This window comes from Macaca nemestrina, chromosome X (assembly GCF_043159975.1).
Source record: "Macaca nemestrina isolate mMacNem1 chromosome X, mMacNem.hap1, whole genome shotgun sequence".
Lineage (NCBI taxonomy): Eukaryota > Metazoa > Chordata > Mammalia > Primates > Cercopithecidae > Macaca > Macaca nemestrina.
The window spans coordinates 69333166-69350565 of record NC_092145.1 but is presented as its reverse complement, the minus strand read 5'-3'; the positions used below and the strand labels follow the sequence as shown (position 1 = coordinate 69350565).

The window sequence follows — 17400 nt, the reverse complement described above, 5'->3', positions numbered from 1 at the left end:
GTTCCACTTTCAATATTCTGCATATGGCTAACCAGTTATCCCAGCACCATCTATTGAATAAGGAGTCCTTTCCCCATTGCTTATTTTTGTAGATTTTGTCAAAAATCAGATAATTGTAGGTATTTGGCAATATTTCTGGGATCTCTATTCTGTTCCATGGGTCTATGTGTCTGTTTTTGTAGCAACACCATACTGTTTTGGTTATTGTTGCCTTGTAGTAGAGTTTTAAGTTGGGTAATTTGATGCCTTCAACTTTGTTATTTTTGCTTAGGATTGTCTTGCTATTCCAGTCTTTTATGGTTCCATATGAATTTCAAAATAGTTTTCTTTAATTCTGTGAAGAATGACATTGTTAGTTTGATAGGAATAGCATTGAATCTGTAAATGGCTTTGGGCAGCCGTATTGTCATTTTGATAATACTGATTATTCTTATCCACTAGCATGGAATGTTTTTCTATTTGTTGGTGTCATCTCTGATTTCTGTGAGCAGTGTTTTGTAATTCTTATTGTAGAGGTCTTTTACTCCCTGGGTTAGCTGTATTCCTAAGTATTTTACTCTTTTTGTAGCAATTGTGAATGGGATTGTATTTTTGATTTGGCTTTCAGCTTGGATATTGTTGGTGTATCGAAATGTAGCTGATTTTTGTACATTGATTTCACATCCTAAAACTTTGTTTAAGTGGTGTATCAAATCAAGGAACTTTTGGGCAGAGACTATGGGGTTTTCTGGGTATAGAATCATATTGTCTGCACAGAGGGATAGTTTGACTTCCTTTCTTGCTGCTTGAATGTCCTTTATTTCTTTCTCTTGCCTGATAGCTCTGGCTGGGACTTCCAGTGCTATGTTGCATAGAAGTGGTGAGAGAGAACATTCTTATCTTGTTCTGGTTTCAAGAAGAATGCTTCCATCTTTTGCCCATTTAGTATGATGTTGCCTATGGGCTTGTTAGAGATGGCTCTTATTATTTTGAAGTATGTTTCTTCAATTCTTAGTTTCTTGAGAGTTTTTAACATGAAGGGATCTTACATTTCATCAGAAAACCTTTTCTGTATCTTTCGAGTGATCATGTGGTTTTTGTTTTCAGTTCTGTACTAGCATTTCTTGATTTGCATATGTTAAACCTACCTTGCCTCCCAGAAATAAAGCCTACTTGATTGTGGTGTGGATTAGCTTTTTGATGTGCTGCTTAATTTGGTTTGCTAGTATTTTATTGGGGATTTTTGCATCAATGTTCATCAAGTATATTGGCCTTAATTTTTGTTTTTTGTTGTGTCCATGCCAGGTTTTGGTATCAGGATGATGCTGGTCTTATAGAATGAGTTAGAAAGGAGTCCCTCTTTCTTATTTTTTCAGAAGAGTTTCAGTAGAAATGATACCAACTCTTCCTTATACATTTGGTAGAATTTGGTTGTGAATCCATCTGGTTTTGGGCTTTTGCTATTTGCTAGGCTCATTATTACTGACTCAGTTTCGGAACTCATTATTGGTCTGTTCAGGGATTCAGTCTCTTCCTGGTTCAATCTTCAGAAGTTGTATGTTTTCAGGAATGTATTTGCTTTAGGTTTTCTAGCTTGTGTGCATAAGGGTGTTTGTAATAGTCTCTGAGGGATTTTTGTATTTCTATCCCCTTTTCATTTCTGATTGCATTTATTTGTATCTTCTCACTTTTTCTCTTCATTAGTCTAGCTAAATGTCTATCTTTCTCATTACTTCTTTCAAGGAAACAGCTTCTGGATTCATCACTCTTTTGTACAGTTTTTCATGTCTCAATTTCCTTCAGTTTAGCTTGAATTTGGTTATTTCTTGTCTTCTACTGTCTTCGGGGTTAGTTTTCTCTTGTTTCTATAGTTCCTCTAGATGTGTTTTTGGGTTGTTAATTTGAGATCTTTCTAACTTTTTGATATGGGACGTTAGTACTATAAACTTCCCTTTTAACACTGCTTGTTTGTATCCCAGAGATTCTGATACGTTGTATGTTTGTTGTGATTCGTTTCAAAGAATTTCTTGATTTCTGGCTTAATTTCATTATTTACCCAGAAGTCATTGGGTAAATAATGAAATTAAGGTTGTTTCATTTCCATTTAATTATATGGTTTTGAGTGATTTTCTTAGCATCAATTTCTATTTTTATTGTACTGTGGTTCAAGGGTGTAGTTGTTGTTATTTCATGGTTTTTTGTTTGTTTGTTTGTTTGTTTTTGTATTTACTGATGATTGTTTTATGCTCAATTTTTGGTCAATTTTGGAATATGTGCCATGTGCAGATGAGAAGAATGTATAGTCTGTTGTTTTGAGGTGGAGAGTTCTGTAGCTATCTCTTAGGTCCATTTTGTCGAGTGTTGAGTTAAGGTTCCGAATATCTTTGTTAGTTTTCTGTCTTGCTGATATGTCTAATACTGTCAGTGGAGTGTAACAGTCTCCCACTGTTATTGTGTTGTTATCTAAATCTCCTCATAGCTCTCTATGAACTTTCTTTATGTATCTTGATGTGCCTGTGTTGGGTGCATATGTATGTGGGATTATTAGGTCTCATATTGAGCCCTTTACCATTATGTAATGCCCTTTGTCTTATTTGATTTTGTTAGTTTAAAGTCTATTTTCTCTGAAATTAGGGTTGCAACACCTGCTTTTTTCTGTTTTCCATTTGCTTTGTCGATTTTTCTCCATCTCTTTACTTTGAGCCTATGGGTGTCATTTTATGTCACATGAGTCTCTTGAAGATAGGATAACTTTGAGTTTTGCTTCTTTATCCAACTAGCCACCCTGTACCTTTTAATTGGGGCATTTAGCCCATTTGTATTCAAGGTTAGTATTGATCCTGTCATCATGTTGTTAGCTGATTATTATGTAGACTTGTTGGTGTGGTTACTCTATAGTAACACAGGCTCCGCCAGTGTCCCTGCATGCGTTTGCCCGCATGTAGTATCACTGTCCTGTGTACTTAAGTGTGTTTTTATAGTGTTTAATAATGGTCTTCCTTTCCATATTTAGCAATTCCTTCAGGACTTCTTGTAAGGTATGTTTGGTGCTACCAAATTCCCTAAGCATTTGCTTCTCTGAAAATGATCTTATTTCTCCTTTGCTTATAAAACGTAGTTTGGCCAGATGTGAAATTTTTGGTTGAAAATTATTTTATTTAAGAGTGCTGAATATAGGCCCCCATTCTCTTTTGGCTTGTAGGGTTTCTACTGACAGATCTGTTGCTGACTCAATGAGGTTCTCTTTGTAGGTTACCTGCCCTTTCTTTCCAACTGCCTTTTACATTTTTTTCTTTCATTTCGAGAATCTGATGACTATGTGTCTTGCGTGGTCTTCTTGTGAAGTATTTTGCAGAGGTTCTCTGCATTTCCTGAATTTGAATATTGGCCTCTCTAGTGAGGTTGGGACGATTTTCGTAGACAATATCCTGAAATATGTTTTCCAGGTTGCTTCATTTTTCTGCCTCTCAGGCATGCCCAGGTGTCATAGAGGGTCTCTTTACATAATCCCTTATTTCTCAGAAGTTTTGTTCATCCTTCTTTGTTGTTTGTTCTTTTTCTCTGAGTTATTTTGTTGAGCCAGTCTTCAAGCTCTGAGATTTTTTTCCACACTTTTGTCAATTCTGCTGTTAAAACTTGCAATTACATTATGAAATTCTTGTAGCACGTTTTTCAGCTCTATTAAATCAGTTTGGTTCTTTCTTATAATAAGCCATTTTGTCTATCAGCTCCTGCATTGTTTTATTGTAATCCTTAAACTCCTTGTATTGGGTTTCAATTTTCTCCTCTGTGTCGATGATCTTTGTTCTTATCCATATTCTGAATTCTATTTCTGTCATTTCAGCCATCTCATCCTGGTTAGGAACCATTGCTGGGGCACTAGTGCAATCCTTTTGAGGTAGGAAGGAACTCTGGATTTTTGAGTTGCCAGAGTTCTTGCACTGGTTCTCTCTCATCTTTGTGGGCTGATGTTCCTCCAATCTTTGAAGCTGCTGACCTTTGGTTGGTTATTTTTTTCTTTTATCCTGTTTGGTGTCCTTGGAGATTTGGTTGTAGTACAAGGTGAGTACGGTCGACTGGCTTCGTTTCTGGAGTATTTTAGGGGGCCAAGGCTCAGCTATGGACTCCTGAACTGCATGCTTGAATTCTGGGGGGGTGGTATTGGGCCAGACTTTGATATATGGCCCCTGAATGTTAGGAACTTGCCACACTGGAGAGGTTGAATTCTTCCCAGACCGCTGGTCACAACACTCCTATGGGTGGTGCCAGTCACCATACTCTATAGAGTGGTGGCAGTGTGATCCACCTTCGTTTGCACATGCCAACAGCAGTGGCAGTATGGTGGGGTGCACATTCATTGACTGCAACATGGAGATTGCAGGTGCAGGCGTGCCGGCCTCTGTGGTAGTGTTTACAGTGGCAGCTGTGGCAGCATGGTGGAGGTGGGGGAGGCATCAGGCTCCGCCAGTGTCCCTGCATGCTTTTGCCCGGCAGTGGTGTTAGCACAGGGGTGGGGCACTGGTAGCACTGAACTGTGCGCGCCCTTTGTGTGCGCGTTCACACAGGCGGCAGCTACTGCTGGGGGTGGGGGCGGGTCCACTGGTCTCCCCACATACTTTCACATAGACAGCAGTGTCCGTGCAGGTGCGGGGCGCTGGTGGGTGCTGGACTAGTGGTCTCTGAGCCGACGAATGCTCTGATGATAATGGCGGCACAGCAGGGGACTGGGGGGCAGGATGCACCGACGCTGGCAGCTGTGGCACAGCAAGATGCATGCGCACATTCATGCTAGTGGGAAAGGGGAGGCAAGGCCCGTCTGCACACACGCACTGTCAAAACGATGTGGAGGATGGGGGTGGCCATAGGACAGTGCGTGCAACAAAGTGGCACGAGGGAGACTGTTATGGGGAAGGACACGGGCAGACTGGTGCATGCCCACGGGGGCTGCTCCCCTGCCCACTAGAGCTCTTCACTGATCAAGTAGTGCCTGTCAGTGCAGGAGGTATGATGAGGGCCCCCAGGACACACCCCACCTGGGCATCTGAGGCTGCACTACAAGCAGGCAGAGCCAGTCTGGGGCTGCAGGAGAGGGCAGTAGACTGAGGGGTGTTCTGGCCTCTTCTCATGGGCAAGACTGCCCTGCAATGTTTAGGTCCAACAGTTTCCCTAGGGCTAAAGTGTCCTAGGGATGGGCATCCTTGGCTGTGTTCCATTACAGAGGCTCCCACACCAACCCTCTAGGCTCCACACTGACTGGAGTTCTGCCCCTACCACTTCTCTAAGCATGTCTCCCTGCCAACTCACATGTTCATGGGAGTTGTGAAGTCTCCTGCTGGCAGGTTTCCAGAGGCCCATGCCAAGTGCAGGTTGCTTTTTACCTGCTCAACTCACTCCTTCCCGAGGAGTTGTTGGGGCCTAGAAAGGAGCCCCAGTGTGTGCGTAGCCCCGTTCAGGGTTCCCAGCTTCTTTCCTCTTCAGCCCCCATAATATTTATTTTAAAGTAAAATAGTTTTACTGTGTTAACTCCTACCACTACTTTCTTTGTAACGGCTTGTGAGTAATATATTGCCTACAGAGACAAGTGGGTCACTTACTGTGCAAAAGCTCTTACACACACTTATCAAACTATATGAACTAGTGAGTAGAAAGATTACTGAAGGTTCCCTTTTCCAAGGCATGACTACATATGTGCAATTGTCTGCATGTACCTATGTGGTATTTCCTGTGTTGCCCAAAATCGAATTTATAGGGAGGCCCTAGCAAAAGTAGAAATAGCTTCTTGTTTTTTAATGCTTTACTAAAGTAACTACATGTATAGATGCAAAGCTAAAGCAAGTTAAAAATGTGAATCACAATGCAGTTTTAGTAGTCTTGCATTACTCTTAACTGGAATTATGATAATATTAATAGACCTTTGCATTTAAAAGATACTAATCCTTACTTCTTCCAATTCAAATGCCAACCTGATATACACGTCCCTAGTCACTTTTCTTTCTATAAATAAGAAAACAAAACAAAGAAACAAAACAAGGAACAATAAATAGCACTTAATATCAGAATTTTAAAAAGTCACCAGAATGGTTTCATGTGACAAACTTCTTTAATTTTTACCTTGCAGCCCACTAATTGCTGAATTGCACTTTGGAATAATAGGAAAAGTGTATACAAAAGAGGAGGGAAACATGGAGAACATGGAAGCAAAGAGAGCAGATTAGGGAGGTGGAAAAGTCAGTGGGGAGTATATCTTCATTCAACACTGGAAGATGGTGGCTAGAATTACATTGGGCAGAAAAAGGAACAGAGTGACACTCCCTGTATGCACAATCTTAAACAATTTGCCTAATATTACACATCTAGTGTTGCAAGGTTAAGTGATTTTCCTAAGGAAAATTGGTTCTCAGAGTGTGGGTTCTAGTCCCAGATTTTGCCACTTTTGCAGCCTCAGTTTAGTGGTCCTGAAACTTGATCATGTATCAGAATCCTCTGAAAAGCGTGTTGCTGAGCCCTCCCCACAGAATTTCTGATTCTTTAGGTCTATTTCTAAATGTTCACATGATGCGGACGCCACTTGTAACTAAATATCTTAACTAATTTATTGCTTTAACAAATGAATACGTATTTTTACTTGCCTGATACTATGCATTTAGTATGTATAAAAAAAAACTGTGACATGAACCCAGGATATGAACTCTGGATCTACAACAAGGGTACTTAAGACTATGTCCTATATACTTCTGAATTTTACAATGTGATACTTTGATAGAAATATTCACAGGGCATGGTTAATGCACAGAAGTAGAGCACCTAGACCAAACTGAAGATTTAGGGAAGGCTTTGCAGAAAAGTTCATAGATTATAGGTAAAGGAGTACTCAAAAATGTTTGAATCTATCTCAGGCACTTAGTAGCTGTGTGATCTTAATAACTTATTCTCTTTGGGTCTTCATCTGAAACTTTGTAAGGTTATCATGCAAATTAGGTAATATAGATAATGCCTGGCACATGGTGGATGCTTAACATACAACTGATTATTACATTAAGGGAAATATTTTAAAATAATGAACATGTGTAAAGAGATGAAATAGTTGTTTAGGTAATGGGAAAGAAGGAAACTTGTTTGTATAATGGGTAGTGGAGATGGTGTTGATTAGGATAAAACTATGATGAAGGTCAAGTTGAAGATAGAAATCATGCATTTATAATGGCACCAGTTCAAATAAATGGCTCTGCTTTTCTCTAGCAGTGATCAGCTGCATGAGCATAGCAGTAATTAAGGCCTTTGTTCATTTAGCAAATATCTGTTGAGCACCACAGTAAACCAGCCACCACACTATGCACCAAGGACACCAGGGTAAATAAAACAGCCCTCATGGAGCCCTCTGCATTCTAAAGATAGTGGGTGTTGGATGAAGGAGGTGTTGGTGGTTTTTTTTAAAAAAGAGAATAGGGCAGAGAGTCAGAGTAATCCAGAGTTGGGGTTTTGCTAAGTGGGAAGGGCAGTTCAACAAGGAGGCAAAGCAGTTGAGGGTGACAGTAAGATAATGGTTGTAGTCATTAATATGAAAGCAAGAAAAGTCAGGTGGGAGGGAGCTAATACATAGGGAAAAGACAAGCTGTACAAGAGATTAAGAGAGAATACATTACAGACACCAGAATGTTGACATAGAAAAATATATACTATATATATTTGAGTGAGAAAACATACAAAATAGTATATATGGTGTCATCCCATTTACATTAACCTATATATTATATAAAATTATATATTATTTAAAATCTAAGAAGTAGAAGAATCTAGTTAGTGAAAAGTCTGAATTAGAAAAAATTCTATTGACTTTCCTTTACCTTCCAGATTATTTTGAATTTGTGGAGCTTTCCTAGATTTTGCCTGACAGATGGCCACAGATATGCTGTAACTATATAGTGGAAGGCACCTTTTGGGGTGTAGCTTATAGAATTCATTTCATGACAAAATATGGTCTCATCTACACATGAACAGTTGATAAATTTTTAATGCATATCTATTTAAATCTATAATTTTATATTGTATTATATAAAATTATGCTTATATCCATTGATATATTTTTAATTTAATGTAATAGATAATATAATATACAAAGTTTATATATAATATATCACATATCAAATATATTTTAAACTCTGGCCTACATATGTTGAACGCACATAAGTGGAAGATAAACAGTTGTGTGTTGGCAATAGGATGGTACCTAGTATCATCAATATAATATCTTAAAACAAGTTATAGTATGCCATGCATTTTTTAGCTCCTTGCCCAAGAGGTTGCTTTTGCCATGAAAGTACATCACAAAGGAGGGTACATGGAATTCTTTACTAATCCTAAAAGGGCTTGTGTTTTTGTTTTTTGTCTGATGATTTTCATAATCTACGTTAACTCTTAAAATGAGACATTTGCTCATATCCGCCCTGTTACCTATTGAAAGTACTAGAGTTTTGCTGTGAACCTAGAACTGCTGGTAAAAATAAAGTCTATTTTTAAAATATTAGAATGTTGTAAAATGTTTGGTAGCTACAACATGAAGGCAAATAATATGTTTACAGTACCTTCCTCCAATTCTCTGCAAATGTTCTAATAAGCAGTGATATAGATCCGTATTCTTTCGACTCAGATCAGCAAGCAACTCTCCAAAATATCTGGGGTCCAATTTTTCAGGGCCATCGTCCTGAATTATCACCTGAAGCAAACATCAATCACAATTGTAAGCAATATTAAGTTTTTCTAAGTTCACAGATATTTTTATGTGAAGTGAAAGCAAGATAACCTATTAAAGTCATCACACAAATCAAGCCATTTTTTCAGAGATACATTTTTTAACGTGGGAGAAATTTAAAGAAAAATCAACATTGCGATGGCAATTTCAACTTCATTTCACTCAAGTCTAAGTGTTCGAATGAATGAGAAACTTGAATAACATAAACATTCTTGAATATAGGCATTAAATAAAACAGCAAAATGAGCAAATTAAATCACATGGCTTATTCATATGTCTCCTGTGGAAAAAAGAAAATATGAATTATACTTTTTATTAATTTTTAAAATTAAAAATTAATTGACACATAATAAAAGTACATATTTATGAGTTTTAGTGTACTATTTCAATACCTGCATACAATCTGTAATAATCAAATCAGGATAATAGCATACTCATCATCTCAAACAATAATCATTTCTTCACGGTGAGAGCATTTAAAATCCTCTCTTCTAGATATTTGAAAGTATAGAGTAAATTTCTATTAGCTATAGTCTCCCTACAGTGTTATAGAACACTGGAATTTATTTTTTCTACATAGTGGTAGTTTTGGATTTGTTAACCAATCTCTTCCTATACTTTCTTCCCCCTCCCTTCTAAGCCTCTTGCTACCACTATTCTTTCTACTTGCATGACATCAATATATTTATATATTTAGCTCCCCCATATAAGTGAGAACATGTGATATTTATCTTTCTGTGCTGGGCTTATTTCAGTTTACATAATGTCCTCCAGACTTATCAATGTTGCCTCAAATGATAGGATTTTATTCCTTTTTATGACTGAATATACTCCATTGTGTACATTGTGTATATACACACCATATTTTCTTTATCCACTTACCCGTTGATGGACACTTAGGTTGATTTCATATCTTGGATATTGTTAATAGTGCTGCAATCAACATGGGAGTGCAGATATTTCTTCAACATACTGATTTTTGAGTTATACTGACTATAGTAGAATTACTTCCAGTTGGACTTGCATATTCTAAGTGAAAGTCAGTCTGATTTGTTAGTATATCTTAAAGGTAGATTAAATAAACCTACTCAATTCAATGCGTTTTAAAGTATTTCTTGTTTGACTTCCTCCATTTATTATTTAAAGCGAATATTTAGTCAATCTCACATTGGAAAGAGTAGCTCAGAGCCAACTGTAGAGAACTCATAGACTTCAGAGACATTTGAAATCCTAGACGTAAATTACTATGAACAGTGTCCTAAATAAGACCATTCTATTGGCTTCCTATTCTTGGGTATCAATCCTTTCAATATTATTGGGCGCTGTGGCTCCCATCCCCAAAACACACTGCCTGGAGGATAATAACTTAGGTTACACTCCATACTACTTGTAATATTGCATGTGAAACCAAGTACCCTAAAAACACATTTATTCTTAAGCATATAGATGGTAAATGAATTTGAATTTGACTACTGATACTTCCTTTTCAACCTCTCCTCTGAATGCAGACCTTAAAACACTGTACATTCTAAAGCAAATGGAAGAATTGCAAAGTAAGCAAAGATAATTTTTCATAATTACATCTGTGACACAAAAATCAGTTTATAAAATATTGGTCAGTGAAAAAAAGTGAGACACAAAATACAGTGTAGTATCATCACATTTTTGTTAAGTCTAGATGAATATACCACAATATTAGTTATCTTGTCCATGTACACTTTGGAGTTGCTTTCCTGAGTAAATAATGATTATCTCCTAAAAAGAATAAAGTCTCATGCATGAAGGCATGAGTAGATGGGTAAACCTGTAAAGTCAATATTATCACATAGTACGTTTAAATATCATAGAATTAACAAGTAGTGCATATATAGAGATGTAGATAATATATGAAAATAGACATAGTTTCATATGTCTATATTTACATATTCTATATAAAACCTTTAAATGCTTACATAAACATAAATTTATTTTTTTCCCAGTATGTTCTCTCCTTTAGCCATAGTAGATTTCACTCTCTGGGGCACACACCACACATTCCTGCCTCTAGGATTTTACTCACATTGTTTTCTGCTTAAATACCCTCTGTCCTTCTTGTTGTATATCCAAATCTTACCCATCCTTTGAAACTCATCTCAAAATCTACCATATCCATGAAAACTAAAACTATGCCAACCAACAAGCTAATTCAATTCAGCTCTTTGTGCTCAGTTATCTTGAATTGTTTTTATACTATTATACAGATGTAAGTCTTGTTCTCTCAGCACCCTCTTTTTACCACAAAAGAAATAAACAAGAATGAGTCATATTTTTTGGTATATTTGATAGTATCTAATACAGTACTGATTAAACACTCTACAGCTGCTCACTAAAACTTGTTGCATTGAAAGAAGTAATCTACCTGATTAGAAATGTCCCCAAGTGCTAGTGATTCTGGAAATAATTTTTTTATAGGTTTCTCTCTTAAAGCCGCCGCCAACAACAACAACAACAAACGGTTAACAAAGTCAGAAAAAGTATAGGCAGCCCTTCCTTAGGAATATCATGATGATCCCTTGTACCTTCTTTACTAGGAAGAGTCAGTATCATCACACAGTCTAATTGGAGCAACTAAACTGAACTCCTTGTAGAGTTGGAGGCTGGTATTTGAGTTCTACATAGACTTCTGGATAATGTCCATCAACTTCTCAGTGATTGACTCCTCTCAGGAAATGAAGGTCAAAAGCAGGCAAGTCGCTATTCAGAACTATGTCTCATTTAAAGAGTCAATGTGTTTAGGAAAATCATAAGATAAGGACCGAACCAGCCCTTTTGGAATCCATAATACATTTGGGTTCAAATTTGAGAGGGGAGAGGACTGAGGAAATTAAAATTCTCATCTATTGTTAAGTCAGGACTATTACTCAAGACCAAGGTGAAATTTTCCTAACTGTAAACTGTGTTGTGCTAGTTAGCAATATTTTCCATTATTAAATCACAGCTCTTTGGAGCTTCTTAATTTTAATGGAACTATTTGTTGGTCTGTTTTGACATAGCTTTTAGAAGTGGCTCAAAGCCATCTTTTTTGTTGCCTTGAGAAAGCCAAGATAGAAGTCGTCCCAAGGATACATGTGTGCCTTGGGCCAGAATAATGGTAGCAGTAATGGATAGAAGTTTTCTCCCTGTTACAATACTGACGTGAAATATAGCTGCACCTCATATATACTCATCTTCCTGATGAATGGGAGCTATTTCAAATGTTAATCTTGGATAATTACTTTAGTTGTTTACCTATAATCAAGGAAGGAATACAGACTGTGCTGAAGAATATAAATATATACGCATATACAAAACATGATATTTTTCTAAAAAATTACAAAAATTGTTAGATTCATGAGCATGCATCAATGAAGTACGTTTAATCAGATCACTATTTGACTATAATATTGCCAAACAGTCTAATTCCTTGTCTCTAATTCTAGGTGAGAAGCCCATGATGATAATTGCTTTAGCAAACTCAAGGCAAAGCAACAATGCCTAAGTGTGCAACCAGAGGCAAATTAGTGTCCATTTTCCAGAAAAAGTCTGTAGGAAGGAAGTAATTTCAAAAGAAAATAATTTCTAAAGAGAAATTATGGACCTCACCTCACTACTGCCTTGGAAGTTCTTGACCTGGTTCCAATTTGGGGTGTTGTTTCATATCTGTAGTCTGTGAAACTCTAGGAGTAGTAGGTGGACTTTTGTTGCTAGCCTCCACACTTTATAAACTTTCATATTCAAAGGCAACACACTTAACCAACCGTAGTTACATAGTTCAGTGGTAGTGATTATAAGGTACAATCAATAGTTGCTGATTTCAACTGAGCTATCTATATTCTCTTGCCTGGTTTCCCTTCAGCTTAAGAACAAATATTTGTGAGAAGGCTTCTCAGGGGTAGGGATAGTTTGTAGTCAAGGAACAAATGACAATCCAGTAGAACAGTCTTGGCTTAATTAAATTTATTCCTACTAGGTAACTGGCTTAAATGTGTGCACGTTTCACCTATTTAGAAGGGTAGTTTAGCAGATTATAAAGCTCTTAAAATGCCGTATTATATAAAAACAATTATATCTAAGGAACTAAACTCCCAAAAGGTCATTAAAATATTAAGTAATAAGATCTGCTGTATTAAGATCCAACTGGATAGTGAGTTCTGAACTGTTGCATGGCAATGGAAAACCTCACTATTAATAAAAGGTTATATAACATAGAGATTATACATATATGTCCAGCAAAAATTATAAGGATGTGGTGACAGTTTTGGATGTATAAGATTACTACTTGATTTTGCTTTGATTTGGAACATTTAATATCTATTGGACTGATTCAAACATAGTTAATCCAGTGGGTATTAATCCCTGATGAAATTAAATGCATTTCAGATACAATGTCATTTGGCTAATGAGGTAAAAATAAATAATTGGTCTCTCCCTATTTTATGCCAGAAGTAGCAATTCTGACAAGAGAAAAAGTAAAATAATTTTAGGTTCTGAAAATCCTCACTATTATTTTAATCTATATACATATTTTAATAAAGAAATGATGCTACCTAGTGCATATTAGATTATCTTTTATATTCTTTTTTCTTTTTCTTTAATTTTTAATTTTTGTGCATATATAGCAGATGTACATAATTATGGGATATATGAGATATTTTGATACAGGCATACAATATGTAATAATCATATCAGGGTAAATGGGGTATCCATCGCCTTAAGTATTTATCCTTTCTCTGTGTTACAAACAACTCATAATGCTCTTTTAGTTATTTTTAAATGCACAATTAAATTATTGTTGACTATAGTTATACTGTTTTTCTATCAAATACTAGATCTTATTCTTTCTAATACTTTTTGTGCCCATTAACAATCCCTAATACTCTCTCACCCCCGCCCCACTACCCTTCTCAACCTCTGGTTACCATCATTCTACTCTCTATCTCCATGAGTTCAAATGTTTTATATTTTAGTTTCCACAAATAAGTGAAAACGTGTGATATTTGTTTTTCTGTGCCTGGCTTATTTCACTTAACATAATGTCCTCCTTTTCCACCCATGTTGTTGTTAACTGACAGGATATCATTCTTTTTATGGCTGAATAGTACTTCATTGTGTATATATACCAAATTTTCTTTATCCATTAGACTGTTGGATAAATAAAATTTTTAGATTCCTTCCAAATGTTGGTTATTTCCTTTCTTTTGTGTATATACCCAGCAGTGGAATTGCTGGATCATATGGTAGCTCTATTTTTAATTTTTTGAGGAACCGCCAAACTGTTCTACATAGTGGTTGCACTAATTTACATTCCCACCAGCAGTGTACTATGGTTCCCTTTTCTCCACATACTCACCAGCATGTGTTATTGCCTTTTGGATAAAATCCATTTTAACTGGGGTGAGATAATCTCTCACTGTAGTTTTGATTTGCATTTCTCTGATGATCAATGATGCTGAGCACATTTTTACACATCCTGTTTGCCATTTGTGCACCTTCTATTGAGAAATCTCTACTCAGATATTTGGCCCATTTTTAAAAATTAAATTATTAGATTTTTTTCCTATTGTTTGAGCTCCTCATATATTCTGGTTATTACCTCATTGTCAGATGGGTAGTATGCAATATTTTCTTTCATTCTGTGGGTTGTCTCTTCACAAGTTAAAAGCTGTACAGAAGATTTTAACTTGATGTAATCCCATTTGTTCATTTTTGCTTCAGTTGTTTGTGCTTCTGGGTTATTACTCAAGAAATCTTTGCCCAGCCCAATGTCCTGGATAGTTTCCTCAATGTTTTCTTGTAGTAGTTTCATAGTTTGAGGTATTAGATTTATGGCTTTAGTCCATTTTGATTTTATTCTTGTATATGGTGAGAGATAGAGGCCTAATTTCATTCTTTTGCATATGGATACCCAGTTTTCCCAGCACAGTTTGTGGAAGAGACTGTCATTTTCCCGATGCGTGTTCATGGCACCTTGGTTGAAAATGAGTTCACTATAGATGCATGAATTTCTCTCTGGGTTCTCTATTCTATTCCATTTATCTATGTGTCTGTTTTATGCCATTACAAGGCTATTTTACCAGGTTAGTGTAACTCTGCAGTACAATTTGAAGTCGGTTGAATTTTTCCCAATTTTAGCAACATTGAGTTCCAATGCAAAGTCCCACACTTACCATGTTCTCCCTCCCTCAAGCACACAGATTTTCTCTCCCTGCCACACAGCCTCTGTTAGGGTGGCATCAGCAATTCAAGACTGTTTTTCCTACCCTCATCAGTGCCTCTTTCAGTGATATGAAGTTACATTCAGGTACTGTGATCACTCACCTAATTTTTGGTTCTTATTAAAATACTTTCTTGTGTATGTAGCTAGTTGTTAGTTTTGGTGCTCCTGCAGGGAGGACAATTGGTGGAAGCTTCTCTTTGTCCATCTTGCCCCACCTCCTGGTTCATATTAGATTTTCAACACATGTTGTCACTGAATTGAATGTACTGTACAATAGTCACAATTCTAAAATGAAGACTTATTTAACCATAACAGTTCTGTACTTGAAATAAAGAACTAATTTAACTTTCTACGTGAAGAAATATAGATAGTAAAATGTTGTAATGAAAAAATAATTGAATTTGAGAACAAATGTGGAGCTTCCATTTCCCATTTGTGAGTTAAGTAAATTGCTTATCTTCTCTGTACCTGTTTTTTTTCAACTGTATTATGTAGGCAATTTAGTATTGCAGGAGGCATCAAATAAAATTAAATAAGGGGAAAAGTGCTCAGTAAATTTTTAAACAATTGTGCAAATAATTTTCTTTAATTTAAGGCATATGTACAGTTTGCTACTGGAATGACAGAAGAAATGAAAGACAATTGTCTCATTTTCTATAAGACTCTCAACTACCTGGGAGTAGAGATACTGTTGTTTTTTTAAGTTCTAGTGCCCAGCATAGTACTTGGATATAATAAGTCCTAAGTAAACATTTGTTGTATAAAAGTATTTTTATCACCATAAAAATAATAATAATGCTGATTCTGCATCAACTCATCTTGTTCATCAAAAGAAATATTAAGGACATCCCTTTTAACAGCCTAATCTTTCAAGGTAAGTAAGTAGTGAAAAAGTTGCTTATAATAAACAATAAAATTGGAGCTACATATTAAGCAGAACAGAGGGAAAAGCACTAGTTGTAAGAGGTGCTTCAACCAATCACACTGAAATGGACTTAGTGAAACTTATTCAAAGCTATTCTCATTTCCTTTTTGGGTGTGTGTGTGTGTGTGCGTGCGTGTGTGTGTGTTTCCAGTTTGACATTCTTCTTTCCCCAACCAATTAAAAACAATGTAGGTGGTTTGGGTTGTAATTTTATAATGGGTATAAGTGATTGAATAATAACATTTCTAACAGTTTAAATTATTCTTTCTCATCAGAAAATAAAATGTATGATATTTTCTTGTACTATAAAGTGAGTATCAAGAATTTGCAAACCTTTTTCTCATAAACAATGGGAATTCTGCAACAAGGGCTCTAATGAGAGCTACAGATCAAATGCTAAGAGTTCCAAGAAGAAAACCTAACTTTCAACTGTATGAGAGAGGTTGTATGAAGAAAGAATCATCAAACTATGACAACTGATTAGGTATGGAGTGGCAAAGTAGAGAGAACAGTAAAAAAAGGTGTTAAATATTAAGACAAATAAAGCACTGGATATATCATTAATAGATGAGACAGAGTGAAAAGCTGATATGATTCGTTTGAGATGACTGTGGGACAGTCAAGTAGAGATGTCAGGTAGGCAATTAAAAATGATGCATTGGAGCTGAGAAAGTTTGGGGTATTGTCCATACAAAAGTAGTAGCAAAGGTCAAGATTTTATATCATGTTGTCAACGAACAGAAGGTAGAAAAAAAGAAGGAGGCCTGTATTAGTCTGTTCTCATGCTGCTGATAAAGACATACTTGAGAATGGACAATTTATAAAAGGAAGAGATTTAATGGACTTACACTTCCACAGGGCTTGGGAGGCCTCACAATCATGGTGGGAGATAAGGAAGACCAAGCCATGTCTTACATGGATGGCAGCAGGCAAAAAGAGAGAGCTTGTGTGGGGAAACTCCCTCTTATAAAACCATCAGATCTCATGAAACTGACTCACTATCACAAGATCAGCATGAGAAAGACCTGCCTCCATGATACAATTACCTCCTACCTGGTCCCTCCCACAACACATGAGCATTCAAGATGAGATTTTGTTGGGTACACAGCCAAACCGTATCAGGGGCCAAGAATGGGTCCTTGGAGAAGAGGTCCTGATGAAAGAAGGAAGAAGTGCCTGAGAAGAAGTCATAGAAGCAGCAGTACAGTATAATGGAAAGAAATATATCAAGAATAGAACAGATAAGCAGTACTAAATGCAGTAGAACTGAAACAAAATTAGGGTCAAGAAAAGTAAGTGGGATTTGGCAACTTGGAGGTCAATAAAAGCACTTTCAGGAACATAGTGAAGCTAGAATCTGGTTTGCAGTGTTGAGGAATGTGTGAATAGTGAGAAAATGGCATCTGAGAGTATGCCTCCCTCCTTTGGAAATTTTTCAGATGAAAGGAACAAAAGAGATGAGATTATAAGTCAATAGAATTGTAGGGTCACAAAGGGAGTCACCCTGATCAC

General features: G+C 36.5%; 1 protein-coding gene across 2 annotated transcripts in view; it reads right to left on the bottom strand.

The window, feature by feature from the left end:
* The window catches only part of LOC105488016 (POF1B actin binding protein), a 111524-nt gene that overhangs the window by 51922 nt on the left and 42202 nt on the right, over positions 1 to 17400 (bottom strand). For both annotated transcript variants that reach the window (XM_011751666.2, XM_011751665.2), the window contains exon 7: positions 8562 to 8692. In XM_011751666.2, coding sequence (XP_011749968.2) covers positions 8562 to 8692 — 131 coding nt within the window. The remainder of the gene's footprint in view (positions 1 to 8561; positions 8693 to 17400) is intronic.